Here is a 15,434-nt window from a genome sequence, read left to right as displayed (position 1 = left end):
AAACTAGCTCAACGAAGGAGGATGGTCTAAATCCATATATACAACTCTCAAGTGATTAATTCGATCAAGATATTTAACACATCATCATATAAAATATCATTAAAAAAACATAAAATTAAGTAAAAGATTTTAGATGGAGGCATAAAATGACCCAAAAACATTAACTAAATACATGAACATAAACTTCAAAACTATCACAGCAAGAAATACTCTCTTGATGGCAAGAACTAGACGAAATGGACAACCAAATAACAAAAAGAACGTGTATTTGATGCCAAAACTAGCTCAGTATACAAACCGAAATGTACACAGAGTTCAATCATATGTTCAACTATCAGGCTCTCTATAAGAAGACATGGTCAATATGCAACCGTTGATAGGCATTCCTCGATGGGAAAAACCAACCTTGTCACCTGAACTCTCAACTACTTCATCTGAGTTACAAGAATACAAGTCAATGGGAGACGTCAGCCAGAAGAACCTTGTTTTTATTGATATTTTGAAGGGTTGTGATGATCGAGATAAAAGACTATAATAGTTATGTCGTCGCGGAAATGCCGTCTGGTTCCCTTCTCGATCTTCAGAATGTATTTATACCTCTTTTCTTTCTTTTTAGAAGCAGCTTGAAGTGCAGCTGCATTGGCTATTCACTGCAAAAAAATCATAAGAAGATGAGTCCGTAGCTCACTTGAGAATCCATGGAATGCTTCATGGGCATTGTATAAGTGAAATCTCAACCAAAATAAAAAAAATCAAGACAACCAAAGTCTTTGAAGTATAGAATACGAGTAAGAATGCAATATGACATAATTCAAAATTGTGTACGAAAGATAGCTTGTCGTTGTAGAAAAAAGACAGTTCTGGTTGTGATTGGATTAAGAATGTAGACGCAACCTAATTTCTCATGATAATCAAAGTAAGAATTCAGCATATGTATGAAAACTCATGACCGAAACAATGCAAATCAAAAGGAGAACGTAAATGAGATTGATTCAATGTTGGTCACCCAATAAAACAAGGCCCTTGATTTGTATCCAAAAAATGCAACCAAGATGACCTCAATTCTAACTTGCAGACAGCTATAAGAAATTTACAACCGCTCAGGAAGGAAGTGAGCTGACGGATCTTGGACATTTAAACACACGAATCATTTATTTTTTTGAAACATTTGAACCATGTAATTTGGTTCACTAGGGTAGATTGTGGGACATAGAGAAAACTGAAGACTAATTGTAAACTTTCTGCTAGTACTCACATAGGAGGTAAGCCCGGATGAACATTGGAGTCAACAACTACAGCTCGATCGCTCAACATATTCAACTCCATCCGCATTTACAATAATGCCCCTACGGCAATATGGGCACTCTCCACAGGTTCGGACCCATGGATCCAAGCAGCAAACATGGTACCTATGAGCACAAGGCAGGAGAATCAGCTCATCTCCCTCCAAGAAACTCTCAAGGCATATGCTGCATTCCGTTATTTTACTCGATGTGTCTTCTTTGTCGCCTTCCTCTAGCACACGGAACACCTCAATGCGCAAACTGTTCAGTGCTTCTTGTGTGAGTCCTGGCGGTTTAATGCTCGTTAGTCGGCTGATGGAATCAATTACAGATGTCAGTGTGGCTAGCCAGTCTCTAGATATATCTGTTTCCCCATCTTCAGCATCAGTGAGTCTGAGCACATCGCCGATTACCGTTTCACTACGGTGGTCAATTTGGGAATTCCGATTTCTCTGCCTACAAATAAAAGAGTGATAAGTTATCCTATTGCCAGAAATTTGGAGAGAATTTCAAATGGATATAAAATTGGCTCATCTCCAGAGAGATGTTGATCAAAGGATTTAAACGAACGAAATAGAGTGCATAATTGTATTACTCAGACTTGGGAGGTCATATTAAAAAATATATGAACCATACACAAAATACATAACACAATTTATTTTTTATATGAAATTTTGGTCAATTTCTATAAGAAGTTAGTAGTATGCTTGCTTTTAGCTAACAAGAACATAAGCATGAATGAGAGTGCCACCAGATTTTTGCATGTGGTAGCATGTGCTGCTGCAGTGGAAAGAAATTAAGATGCATCTGAGCATTTGGATTAAGGAGGCAAGTAAGTTGAGAAGCTCGCTAACTACCCACTCGAAGCTCGGCTTAAATTTGCTTCTAAATGAGTTCAAATTAAGATCGAGTACCTCAAGCTCCCCCTTGAGTCGACCATGAGCTGTAATATCTTAGGGTCAATCCCCTTGGGCATTCAAGCTCAAGTACATGTTATTTTAATTACTTTTTTGCTTTTAGTTTGATCATAAAATTCAAACTATTTTTGTAAATAAATTATCAAGCTCGAGTTACTCAATAATTACTCTAGTTGAGCTCGAATTAGGGAATCCTTGCTTGGTTGAGGTCGATCTGTCGACCAGTATAGAGCTACCCCAGTAGTTGGGATGCTGGGAGGAAAACAGGAGGAACAAAATGTAAATCCAAGGAATAAGAAATGCAGTGATGGTGAGAAATTAAACTAAATGGTTATGCAACAATAAGGACAAAAACAAGGTAAAAAAGTATGGTAGAAGTCAAAAACAGTCGAACAGGATGAAGACGAAGGATAGAAGGGGCAGGGCCCTGGCTACTCGTATAACAAGAAAGAGAAGAAGATTAATAGGACCTAGTGCAGGAAAAAGAAAAAATAATGATCTCTTATACTTCATAATTTGATATGGTTTTGTTGGAATTAATAATGGATTCTCTCAGAGGCAGCAATAGAATGACCAATGTAGTGCATAGTAAAAATATTCGGTCGTGCCATTTACGTGGTCACTACTATCTGAAATTTCTTGGGTTGGGGTTGCCCGGTGTTTGATGGGACCCATATACCCGTACTAACCTGCTACCGGGAAGAGTAACACCTCTCAACCTTTGTACAAGCCGGTCTCTAGCAAGAAGCACAGCTCCAGGAAGTCTGTCATTCCCACTGAATTGCACCCTATCTAACACATTGCTTTGACTTCCAGAATGTATAGCATTTCCTGAAGCAAGTTGATGGCCACCAAGTTCAGGCCTAATAAACTCACGATCCTGAGCAATTCAAGAAGAATAAACTGAGAACGGCAGAAAGGAATGATCTGGGCGGACTTGAATAATTAGTAAAGAAAGCGCAAAATGTCATTGATCCCCAGAGAAAACTAGACCTTGAGCATCAAAATTTCAGTTTTCCTGACACAGTTTATGATTCCAACTTAAAAGTTCGAAAGGATCAATAACAAGAGACATTATAGTACAATTTTTCTTGCTACTTAAGCAGCCCAATTACCAAATCCATCTTCGTGGTTTGGCTCGTACATAGTAAATATTTTTTATCTGACGAGTTACAACCGTGTGACGAGTTACAACCGTGAATGCATTAGACACGCAGGAACAAAAAGCAACTTCAGCCGTCGTAATCAAGGTTAATCGGCAAAAAGGTACATAATGTACTTCAGCCTAAAAATATCAGAAATTGAGATACAAGGGAATCAAACTGCTGGTGAGTCCCTAGACCAAAACGCTCATTTTTAAGCAAGCTCGAATAAAGTTCACATCGCCCAAGTACGTTCCTCAGTCAGACTAAAGTATTTTAGTTTCCGCTTCGGGCATTTGTCAGAGTGACAGAGCTCCACTTATAACCTTTCAATAATATATTTAAATTACAATAGATACATTCAGAAACTCAAACTTCAGCTCAACAATTTCTATTCGATGAAGCTTGACTACAGACCTTTCTTTCAAATTGAGCTAGAGAAGGGTGCTGCTGGAGATTTGGTTTCTCTAAAATGGTAAAGATAGTAAGTAAATCGGACGATAGGATGAGAGCATAATTTCAATTTAGAACTAAGCCGAAGGACATGCCTAATATGGAAGCTACGAGCTGACTTAAAGCCAACTGGGATAGATTTTGCCCACTTTAATCAACGAAAAAAGGTGAAATCGTCACATAAATATGAAAGAGACTTGCAACTTCTTTACAAATGCAAATATGCATGCTGAATAAATAAAATTAAAGTCGGTCCCTCTTATCATACAAAAACGAACTTAAACCTCACCAGAAGGGAATGGGAAGAGCGATGGAAATGGGGTTGCCTGGAACGATGAGGAACAAGGCGCGGCGGACCGCAGACGTCGTGGTCGGTTCTATCACGACGCGTGTTAGTGCTGTGATGGTGGGAGCTGGGTGGATAGCGGCTGCGGCGGCTGCCCCGATCAACGGGTGAATGAGAGCTGACGTCAAATGGGTCCGAATTCCGACCGAAACGCGACCTCCTAGTGTAGAATAACTCCGAAGCGCTCGTCATACAAATTCGACGACCGCCGGAAAAGCAAAGTGATCTTCACCCGGTGGATCGCTGTGTTAATATCCCAGCAAGACGAGAATTAATATACATGCACGTCGACAAATTGGAGAAACGTACACACACAAAATTTATCGCATTACAATTTCTTGGAAATTTCGAAACTCCTAGGAATAGAAAAAAGAGAGTCTGAATAACTGATGGACCAGGGCGATACCTTCGAGGAAAAAGCAGAGCAATGACGCGGAGCAGCAGAAGATTGGAATTTGGAAAGTACAGTATCTATCTTTCCTTCTTTAATTAATTAATAAATTCAAACGGAATTTATTGCACAATATTTTGAATAATCATATTTATGCATTATATTAGTGATATATAAAAACAATATATTATTCTTTTCAATATTAATATTTCTATCTCTTAATAACTATTTATATTTTGAAAATTAAATTCTAGTAAAAATATATTTTTCTCATAATTTTCATTTTTATATTTCGTAATTTTATTGTTTAATGTTTGTTGTTCATAATTTACATTTAACGCAATAGTAACTTAATTTGGTTGTTTTTAAAAATTTATATTTTATGATTAATTAATTTAAAATCAAATTATTAAAATTTTATAATTAATAGTTCAAAAATTATAGAAAATAAATTATTTAATTGAAATATAAAATAATTAAATCATTTAAGAAATTAAAAAATAATAATAAACACGCGGCACAGCTACATGTGAAACACAATTTGGAATTGTTCTAAGTCAGCGTTGATTTCTGTTTGACAAAAACTTGTGTGAGACGGTCTCACGAGCTATATTTTGTGAGACAATCTCTTATTTGAGTCATCCATGAAAAATCATTCTTTTTATGTTAAGAGCATTACTTTTTATTGTAAAATCGGTATGGTTGACCCGTTTCATATATAAAGATTCGTGAGAACGTCTCACAAAAGACCTCAATCTTCTTGTTTCGGGAGGTTTCCCAAAAATAAAACCAAGTCTTTTCCAACCGGGCAATTTATCAAATTTCTTGAACGACCAAAAATAATCTAACTCCTTATCTTGTTGAACCTGTGCCAATACATATGATGTTGGGATAAGGTTGTAACTTGGAACATCGAGGTAGTCTTGCAATCCATCGTGGTCAGATATTCGCATCAAATGAAGAAGAAGTAACAGGTAGGAAGCCGACGTAGTAATGAATATTTCACGATCAATTGAATACAAATATATTGTCTGAAAATTTTATATGCCTAGGCCTACGCTGATTAGCCACTTTTCTTAATATTTTAATTAACATGTTTCAGGCAACGACATTCTATGATCTATACAGAACCTTCTGTGCTAATATATCTCTGTTTTTAATTAATAAACAATAATAATAAATCGAGACATTCAGTATAGATTACATTTTTTAACATATTTATTAAAAATTTGGGATATGGTGACTTCTAACGTTGAATGAACTGAGTTTGGTGGGCATGGGAATCTTCCCACATATAATAATTAATAAACAAAAGATGGCATCACACATAATATCTCAAATATTTCTCTGCAAAAAATTCGTGTCTGCTGATGTTAAATCACTAAAATATTATTGTACATCACATGTAACTCGAAAAAACAATGCTCAAAACCCAGAAACTAAGACACGCTAAACACTGTCAAATGTGTGAAATCCCCTACTTTAATGATTTCCCTTTTTAACAACTAACATAGGTAACATCTGTACGAAGAGATAAGGTACCTTGCCCGAATCTTGACTTTTTTTCCCTCGGGCAATGCTTGGAGATACTGAGTTAAAACTAGACAATGAAGTTGGATCATCTCTGAATGGATTAGCCAACGGGAACTATTTTGAAACTAATCTAAATAAGCCGTCTGTATGGCGTCGCTGGTGCCCTGTTTACTTCTCTAGGGCGTAAGTGCGGATCTTTTCAAGGTGTGTAGGCCAGCCGTCCCCAAGTATACGAGGATTTGACTCCATTGCAACACGGAAATCCAACATGCTTGCAGAAGTTGGACGTAGCGGTCTTGGTGTGAATCTTCCTTGCAAGGTTCCGCTCGTAGCAGCGATCATTCGACCATTCGAGTGTGATCTAGCAACTCCCAGACATGGTTCGATCAATCTCTTCAAGAAAACATCCAAACTATTGTTTATCAAGTTAACACAATCTAACGAAATTCCAACTCCCTCTGAAGCCAACTTTTCCCGCAGATGACTCGTTAAAGATCTGGTATCGGGCAACTCAAAACTACTTTGACATGTCTCTGCGAAATTTATACGCTTAAGAGCAAGATGGACATTTGGAGAAGCATCATTATTCTGAAAGACACCGAGTGGGGCAGTGATATCACCCCATCTTCGAAATCTTGTGCTTCCTGCTACTTGGTTCACCTCTTCCCCATCATCAACCAAAGGCCTACTATTGAGAGATTGCAAATCTTTCCCATTTGGCTGTTCTTGTGTCACTACTGTTTCTTCAACCGTGAGACTTGGGCTCTTACCCAAAGGCCCGAGAGGACTTGAACGATCCCGAAACTTACGATCTCTATTAACAGGAGACCGACACTTGCGGGGAGACTGAAGCAACATATCACCATAAAGAGACTTTGCACAATATTTCTGGTAACCACTGGAAACTTTAACTCCAAGCCCTTCAACTTTCCTAGGTTTTTGAGGAGGAACTTTAGCATGACAAGCATTTTGGAGTATGGATTTAATGAGCCGATTATGAAGGGACAAATTCTCTCTTCCAATTGTCTCTATGCAGCTTTTATCAAAATCAGCCTTGTTAACCTTAAAGCTGAGAAACTTCTCCAGCTGATCAAAGTAGTTATCCGCTCTTTTTGGCCCAATTTTTCTGTAGATAAAATCCTTAAGCTTGAGTGTGTCCACTCGACTAAAATGGTGGCTAGCCACCATTTTAGCTTGAACTGTTAAATATCAAATACACCAAATCAAAGTCAAAACTCAAGAGAATAACACCTAATCAATATAAATCTCCAGTCACTTCGAAAAATGAATGCACAAGATTCAGGATTATGATGCCATATCGAACGCAAAACACAATTATGCACAAATATCATCTACAATGCAATTATAAACACAAAATTATACACATCATAGAGAAGGATCACTGTATCAACAACTTGCAATCAACACCAAACACTTGAAGCACCGGGAATTTGTCGTTCGGGAAAAATTAATTAAATTTTCAATCATGACTACCAAAAACCTCAACTTTCATCATCAAATCGCAAGGGACAGTGTTAGATCGAACAGTGCAGAAACATCAGTTTCGAACAACACCGCAAGAAAATAAATAAAGAAATCAGATCTAAAACCAAAATTCTTGAAATCAATTCACACCAATTTAACACAAACAATACCTACTGGGACAAAGACCCAGAAATAGAAATAAAAATTAAAATTTTTTGAATCGTGATACAAACCTAGTTCACATTTGGACGAGAAAGTAAAACCCAGAAATCGAATTGAATTTTCCAAGAAAACTAGGGTAAACAGCGAGATAGAGATTGACCTGAATGGCAGAAGTTCAAATTGAGCGTGAAGTTCCCAACTTTCCTGTTTGATCCGGGCCTGAGTTACTATCATGGGTTGAATTTGTCTCTAAAGTCTGACCTGAGAGACATAACAAAGCCAAACACCAACTTTATTGGTCCGTTTGATCATCCTCTTAGGTTCGTACACAGGTGAATCTAATGAGTACAGAGGGCTGGATTACATAAGGCTCTGTTTGGTTGTATGCTTTTGACTACGGTTGCAGTAGTTCTATTTTTTTTCCTCTTATAAACTCAAGAGTGAACTAGTTTTCATACAAGGTCATTGACTCGAATTTTCAAAAATTTACAAAAATAATAATAATATTTTTAGTCAAAACATTTAACTTCATTTCAACTGACTGAGGTAGAATTCATTCGATGATAGATAGAATGAAAATTTATTATTATGTTTTTTTATGACGTGAGAATATGTTATCCCTGTAAGTAGATCCATGAATTAACGCAATAACATGTAAATCATGTTTAACTACGTAAACTACATTAAACAAATCATGTTTGTATCCTTGTTTTCAATGCAAAGGAAATGATGCACAACAGCGGAAGCTAGAGTGTGAGCATCGTGCATGTGATCTACGAGAGGCTGCTTCAATTGATGTTCACGCAACAAAAGATAAGTCTCTTGATACTCACGGAAAATTTAGGGTTCGATTTCAGCAAATGTCATTAGTCCAGAAGCATGTTTCGAAATTGCCCTGAGCCTGAAATCAAGATTAAGCCCGTTAGAAGGGGGCCAGGAGGGTGTCCCAACGTAGCCCCTCCGACGCTCAAGTCAGATACTGAGTATATAAATGGAGAGCAGCTAAGGGCGCTGCTTGAAAAATAATAATGCGAATCCCCTGAACTGAACACTCAATCCTAGGTATTTATAGGAGGGTACATGGGCCCTTGACGGGCCTTCCACCTTGGATGTGGATTGGTCAGGGGTTCCAAATCTGGTTTGACCTAATCCTAAAGGGCCATCTATGGGGTATCACGGAAAATTTAGGGTCCGATTCCAGCAATTGTCACTAGCCCAAACGCAGGTTTCGAAATTGCCCTCAGCCTGAAATCACGAATAAGACCGTTAGAAGGGGGCCATGAGGGTGTCTCGTGGCAGCCTCTCCGACGCTCAAGTCAGATACTGAGGATATAAGTGGAGAGCAGCTAAGGGCGCTGCTTGAAAAATAATAATGAGAATCCCCTAAACTTAACACTCAAACCTGATATTTACAGGAGGGTACCTCGGCCCTTGACGAGCCTTCCATCTTGGATGGGGATGGGCTACAGGTTCCAAATCTAGTTTGGCCTATAACCCCTAGTGGGCCCATCTGTGAGGTATCAAATAGCTTGCAAAGTACGCTAGCCAGATAACTGCAGTTGACAAGTCGTCATGCGCGACTAACTCACCCAGTAAAGTGTTGTTAGAGAGAGTCGAACTCCCGATCATTGGTCAAACACTCATATAATCTATTCAACTCGGACATCTCAATGGGAGTAAGCTCATATAATTTTTTTAATATACGAAGCATTAATTATTATAAATAATTTTTTTATAAATAGTGTGGAATCTTTGTGTAAACTGTAGAATGTAATTATCTTAGAATAACATGTAAATCAATATCATATTTGAAAAAGCGATGATAATAAGAAATTGAGTTCAGATGTTGCGCTTAATGTGTTACATTAATTAGGGATGTAATCGAGTCGAGCCGAGCCGAACTCTTGAATGTTTGAGCTTGGTTCGTTTATAATCGAGCCGAGCTCGAGCTTTATTTAACGAATATATGCATGGCTCACGAGCTTATTCAAGCCTTTATCGAGCCTAAACAAACTTAATAAATATGAATTATACATTTAAATTTTCATTAAATTAATTAAAAAGTAAATTATATATATAAACAAAAATATATTATTCTTATTAAAATTTGTAAATTTATTATAATAAATAAATTTAATAGATTTTTCTATATATATTTCATAAATAATATGCAAAATCAATAAATCAAATATCAAAACTATTATTTTTTCATCTAAAAGATTACTCATGAACTTACCAACGAACATGTTCACGAGCTAACGAGCCGAATACTGTAAAGCTTGAGTTTGGTTTGTCTATCTTAACGAGCCTCATTAAACGAGCTTAAACGAGCTTTTATCGAATCGAGTTTCGAATAGCTTACAAATGGTTTGATTCGTTTACATCCCTAACATTAATAATATATCATGAGTAATTTTGGAAATTAGAATTTAATCATTAATCCGTTAAGAATTAAATGGGCCAATAAAAAAAATAAAGGATAATAAATTTTAGATAAATGGGCCACAGCCCTTTGGGCGAAGGTCTAATTCCAAGTCAAAATTAGGGTTTTGACTTTTAGGGCTGCCAGAGTCGCCCAGTATAACTACCTTTCTTCCTTCAGATCCTTGCGAAAAGCTTCTAGCGGTCGGTATCTCTGAGAGTATTCAACGGCTTCTGAAAGTTTAAATCGATCGAAAAGAGAAAAATGGGACACTCCAACGTCTGGAATTCTCACCCCAAGACATACGGCCTGGATCCCGCACTTGGTATCTTTATCTTTATCCAAATTTCACTTTTTTTTCCTCTTTACATTCATTTTACTTTGATTACTGCGTAATGGCGCATGATTTTTCGTCTTTGATTCGCTTTTCTGTACAAGTATTGGTGTGATGCGCTGATCTGACCTGCGAATTTTGGATTGGTTGAATTGGACTGATTAGGTTTTATGCTATCCGTTTTGTTTTGTTTAAAGTTTTATGAAATAAAAACTATGCTGAGTGTTAAATATAAGAGTAAAGTCCAAAACTTCTTATTGATTTGGTCATTTGTTTTCATCTTGAGGCTTTTATAGCAAAGTTGGGATCTTCACAGGGATGACATGTTGATTTTTTTGTGGTTTCATGTCCCTTTTGGTGCGTAGTTATAGGTAATTTATTTACGTGTTTTGAAGGCCGTTCACTAATTCTCTAGCTAATTTTGAGTACTTTTTTTGTTGTTTTGAGCTGGTTTACCTTTTATTTTTCATTGTTATGTCATTAATGCTGTCTTGGCTTCCAATTTAGAATTTAGAACTATGTTACACATAGTTATGTGAGATAATAAGGTGTGGTCACAGCTCATATATTGATCGTTAGTTATTTCATTTGATTATTGTTCACTCAATTTGACCCCCTATTTATGCTGGGTTGCATGAAATGGTAAGGTGTGGTCTGTGATCTTTGGTGGCAGCCTTGTTTTGGCTTGGTTCTTTGCATCAGTTGAATATCGCAAGTCTTTGTTACGCCCTTGTTACATCTTTACCTGTGCAATAAATCACGGGAAGTGTACCGGCCCCTTTTTCTTGTTTTATATGTTCTTATTACTTCATTAGTATTTTATGCTATGAATACCATCCATATCAAATGGTTTTCTTCATGCCGTGAAATTTTACCTCTTAGTTGATCTGAGGTGAAAGCAATTGTGTTATCGCAAGAGCTTCCAAGCATGTTAATCCCTTCAGAGCCCCTTTTAGTTAATTGAGTCGTATTCAGCCAATAATGAATGCCACTCTAACGAGTATTAGGTTCATTCTTACCATCTTGCACTGAAATAACAAAATGCTCACCACCATTCAGTTTCACATCAACCTATGATTCTGTTATCAAGTTTTCAACTGCTTAACTTCTTCCTTTTGTTAGTTTTAAATTTTATTTGGGTTTTGGGCTTTTGGCAGTCGCGTGTGTGGGAACCCCCATGGTATAATCAGAAAGTATGGCTTGATGTGCTGCAGACAGTGCTTCCGCAGCAACGCCAAGGAAATTGGATTTATCAAGGTAGATTTACTCGTATACAATGTTTTGTTTGAAATTGACATGACTACTTGTGATTTACCTGAAATCTTGTTTGCAGTACCGTTGAATCTATGGTAAGTTGCTGGGAGAGGACTGCTTTGGCACAGAACTTTTCAAGAATCCTATGGGAATTATTGTTTTGATTTTGTAATGCAACTTGAAATAGTTTGTTAGTCTTACATTCTGCTATTTTGTGTTCATACTAAACGGTTTGCTATCGTATTTCATTTTTTTTATCATTTGCATTTTAATCCATCGTCTCGAAGTAACCCGCCAGGCGAATTGGTTGAAAACATTGTCCCCAAATCTTGACGAGAAACTCAGAACCAAGACATGGTTACGAAATGATGCGATATGTTTATGTTATTAGGGTTATAAAATAAACGAATCGAGTCGAATATGACAAATATTTAAAAGATCGAATTAGTTTTATTCGAGTCTAAAAATTTTGGCTCGAATTCGGATCGAATTAAAGTTCGAGTTCAGTTCAAAAGATTTGAAAATGGTCGTGCACTACTCAAACTATTGATGTTTGAAACTTAGAATTGAGAAGGCTCAAAACTTATTTAATAAATAATTATTTATATTAATAAAATATTAAGATTCACGAATTATCAAACAAAATGACGTGGATTTGAGTTCGGCTCGGGAAAAAAATTGAACATTTTCGAGTTTCATTCGAATTTGATTAGCTCGAAAATGAAATAAATACTTTTAAATCAGCTCGAAAAGCTCACGAACCGGCTTAATTCATTTACGCTCTTATATATGATACCAAATGCCAAAGAAAAAGAACGGTTCTTTAAGAAAAAAATAATGTCAGTACACTCTCTTCCGATAAATGGACATCATCATCTCAGCAGTTCTCATGTAGGTGTCTGTAGTGGGTGGGAACGAAATTCTCTGCTCCACTTGATGCTCCAAATCGTGCTATATTTTGTTCAAACAAATCTTGTTTGTACAAATTATTAAAAAATAAAGAACTAGGAGTACAAATAAATCATCTATTCCACTTTATACTCAAAATGTTACATTTTACTCGAACAAAAAAATTTTTTTTGCACGAATTATTAAAAATTAAAACGTATTAGACATTTTGTATAAACAAAATACAGTAAATCAAATAACAAGGCATTAGATTAATATCTTTTTCTTAAAAACAAAGAATTTAAAAAAAATGACTAGCTAACAACGATAAACGATTAAAATAATTTATTATTGTTTTTTAAAAAATGAATCGAATTTTTGTATGTGATATATTGTATTGTCTTTATACATAATGTTAACGTTTAATTTTTAATAATTCATATAAACAAAACTTATTTGAGCTAAATGTAATAAAATTTGAAATACCATTATTGTGGAGAAAAAGAGAAAGTGAATAGGTTAGGCACTATGATTCTTTCTTGGATCATAATGTGGGTTATGGCCTAACTAATTACTTTTATTGTTTACCAAACACGACTTAATGATGGTTTAACGGATGTATAACATTTTAACTAAATTCATTTAAACAACTCACATGCCCTCTAAATCTGTTTCTCCAGCTACCTTCGATTTGTTTTTTGTTTTTTGTTTTTTTTTGGGTTTGATTGGATTCTACCAAATAAATCTAAAGTCCAATGTAATTAAATCTTGCTCAATCAATGCATAAACTAGTTTAAATGTTTTAAAAGTTGGATAAACTGAGAGATATAGGTATCAATTGTGGCTCCGTGACATGACAAAAACTTGCGTGAGATGGTCTCACGGGTCGTATTTTGTGAGACATATCTCTTATTTGAGTCATTCACGAAAAAATATTACTTTTTATTCTAAGAGTATTACTTTTTATTGTGAATATCGATATGGTTGACCCGTCTCACAGATAAAGATTCGTGAGACTGTCTTATAAGAGACCTACTCCCGTGACATTCATTTTCAATTAAATTTTATATTCTCCGGTCAATTTATTATAGTAATGTCACATGGAACCTAAATCTCTGGAATAAATATATCCATCGATTAGACAACGATTTATGTATTCCACCAAACAGACTTTAGGTCGCTGGTTTAGATCAAAATTTAAAATATTAGTAACTGCATAAAAGGACAGACAAGGACTCCCGATTTTTTACTAATATTAATTAATTTGCTAAAATTGCAGGAGATAAATAAATAATTTTAAATTATGAAACTTATTTTTAAAATTTTATTACTTAAATAAACAGTAACATATAATAACAATTATATTTACACAAAACTTTCATGACACTGTCTTATGAATCAATTTTGTGAGACAGATTTCATTACGAAAAATGTATTATTTTTTTGTCAACAATATTTTTTTCATTATAAATATAGATTAGATCAATCTACGTATTCTTATGTTTATAATCCATTAATAAGTCAATTTATATTTACCACCAATTTAAATTTATGTTTCAACTTTCATCCTGCAAATGTTATTAATTCCCACTAATTGAGTGGCGTACTTCAGCACTACAAATAATAATTAGTAAGCAAAAATTTGTGTGCGACGGTCTTACGGGTCATATTTTGTGATACGGATATCTTATTTGGATCATCCTATGAAAAAATATTACTTTTTATGCTAAGAGTGTTATTTTTTATTGTGAATATCGGTAAGATTGACCCATCTCACAGATAAATGATCGTGAGACCGTCTCACAAGAGATATACTCTTATTAAAGAAAATGAAGTATTATATATATATATATAATTACAACATTATATAAAGATACAAATAGTGAAAAGCAAGGGAAACAATGAAGACATAGACTGAACGTGACGGTGCATCCTATATAGGACATACGTAATAACAAAAACAAACTGGCAAATTTGTTACAAAAGGCAATATCCTTATTTTCAGGCAACATTCAATTTTTTCCTCTGATTATTTCCATAATTATTTGGGTCTTGGACGTTCAATTAAATAATTGTCCCAAAATTTTTAATGAATAGAATTCGATGGGGCTTTGAGCCTAGCTAGATGCTTGATCTACACATAATTCCATACGATAATCATATTTCTTCTTCATCAAATCAAGATTTTCATTAAACTAAAAATCGATATCTTAAGCTAAATCATAGGTTTATAGCTTTGATAAATATCCAAGCGGTTGAGGAATTTATGATGCCACATTAAGAGATTTATACCTAATTTATATGAATTTTATGCAAAGCCGCATTTAATTTTTATAAGTAAATTTCTTATGAAAACATCTCATAAATTTATATTCATGCGACGAATCGATCCAACTCATATTTACTATGAAGAAACAATATTTTCTGCATTAAAAATAATATTTTTCATGAGTTGGGTCGGATTCGAGATTCATATCATAAAATTGACATGTGAGATTGTCTAACAAGAGTTTTTGTGAATTTTTATTACACTATACATATACGGCATTAAGTGAAGCACACTAAATCCTGAAATCATAATCGGGTAAGTAGTTATGTATTAGTTTAATTAGTTACCAAAATTATCTTGAAATTTTGAAGGCAAAAACTTGTGTGAAACGGTCTCACGGGTCGTATTTTGTGAGACGAAACGCTTATTTGGGTCATCCATGAAAAAATATTACTTTTAATGCTAAGAATATTATTTTTTATTGTTAATATCGATAGAATTGTCAATTCTCACAGATAAAGATCCATAAAATCGTTTTACAAGAGATCTATTCAA

The 15,434-nt window shown here is 35.1% G+C and overlaps 2 protein-coding genes, 1 long non-coding RNA gene and 1 pseudogene across 4 annotated transcripts; 1 reads left to right on the top strand and 3 right to left on the bottom strand.

The window, feature by feature from the left end:
• Nucleotides 1-237: 237 nt before the first annotated feature.
• Nucleotides 238-4,581, bottom strand: LOC142539887 (putative E3 ubiquitin-protein ligase RHY1A). Of its 2 annotated transcripts, XM_075645629.1 has the most exons (5): nt 4,548-4,581; nt 4,085-4,384; nt 2,890-3,080; nt 1,256-1,739; nt 238-650 (listed from the first exon to the last, which is right to left on the bottom strand). In XM_075645629.1, exons 2-4 carry the CDS (start codon nt 4,331-4,333, stop codon nt 1,286-1,288), a joined length of 894 nt encoding a protein of 297 aa, XP_075501744.1. In that variant the 5' UTR covers nt 4,334-4,384; nt 4,548-4,581; the 3' UTR covers nt 238-650; nt 1,256-1,285. The 2 variants fall into 2 exon arrangements, 1 of the variants encoding a protein (XP_075501744.1); XR_012818986.1 differs by lacking the exon at nt 4,548-4,581 and having other exon boundaries at nt 1,122-1,739; nt 4,085-4,463.
• Nucleotides 4,582-5,848: 1,267 nt separating this feature from the next.
• Nucleotides 5,849-8,113, bottom strand: LOC142539885 (uncharacterized). Its single transcript, XM_075645628.1, has 2 exons — nt 7,873-8,113; nt 5,849-7,264 (listed from the first exon to the last, which is right to left on the bottom strand). The coding sequence occupies exon 2, from the start codon at nt 7,251-7,253 to the stop codon at nt 6,234-6,236; it is 1,020 nt and encodes a 339-aa protein (XP_075501743.1). The 5' UTR covers nt 7,254-7,264; nt 7,873-8,113; the 3' UTR covers nt 5,849-6,233.
• A 2,136-nt stretch (nt 8,114-10,249) lies between these two features.
• On the top strand, nt 10,250-11,979 carry LOC142539883 (small ribosomal subunit protein uS14z/uS14y/uS14x-like; annotated as a pseudogene).
• LOC142539884 (uncharacterized) lies at nt 10,648-11,619 on the bottom strand. The gene is made up of 2 exons (XR_012818985.1): nt 11,082-11,619; nt 10,648-10,755 (listed from the first exon to the last, which is right to left on the bottom strand). It is a non-coding gene; the product is annotated as an uncharacterized LOC142539884 (long non-coding RNA).
• Nucleotides 11,980-15,434: the final 3,455 nt, after the last annotated feature.

This window comes from Primulina tabacum, chromosome 3 (genome assembly GCF_025594145.1).
Source record: "Primulina tabacum isolate GXHZ01 chromosome 3, ASM2559414v2, whole genome shotgun sequence".
NCBI lineage: Eukaryota > Viridiplantae > Streptophyta > Magnoliopsida > Lamiales > Gesneriaceae > Primulina > Primulina tabacum.
This window is presented reverse-complemented; position numbering and strand designations above follow the sequence as displayed.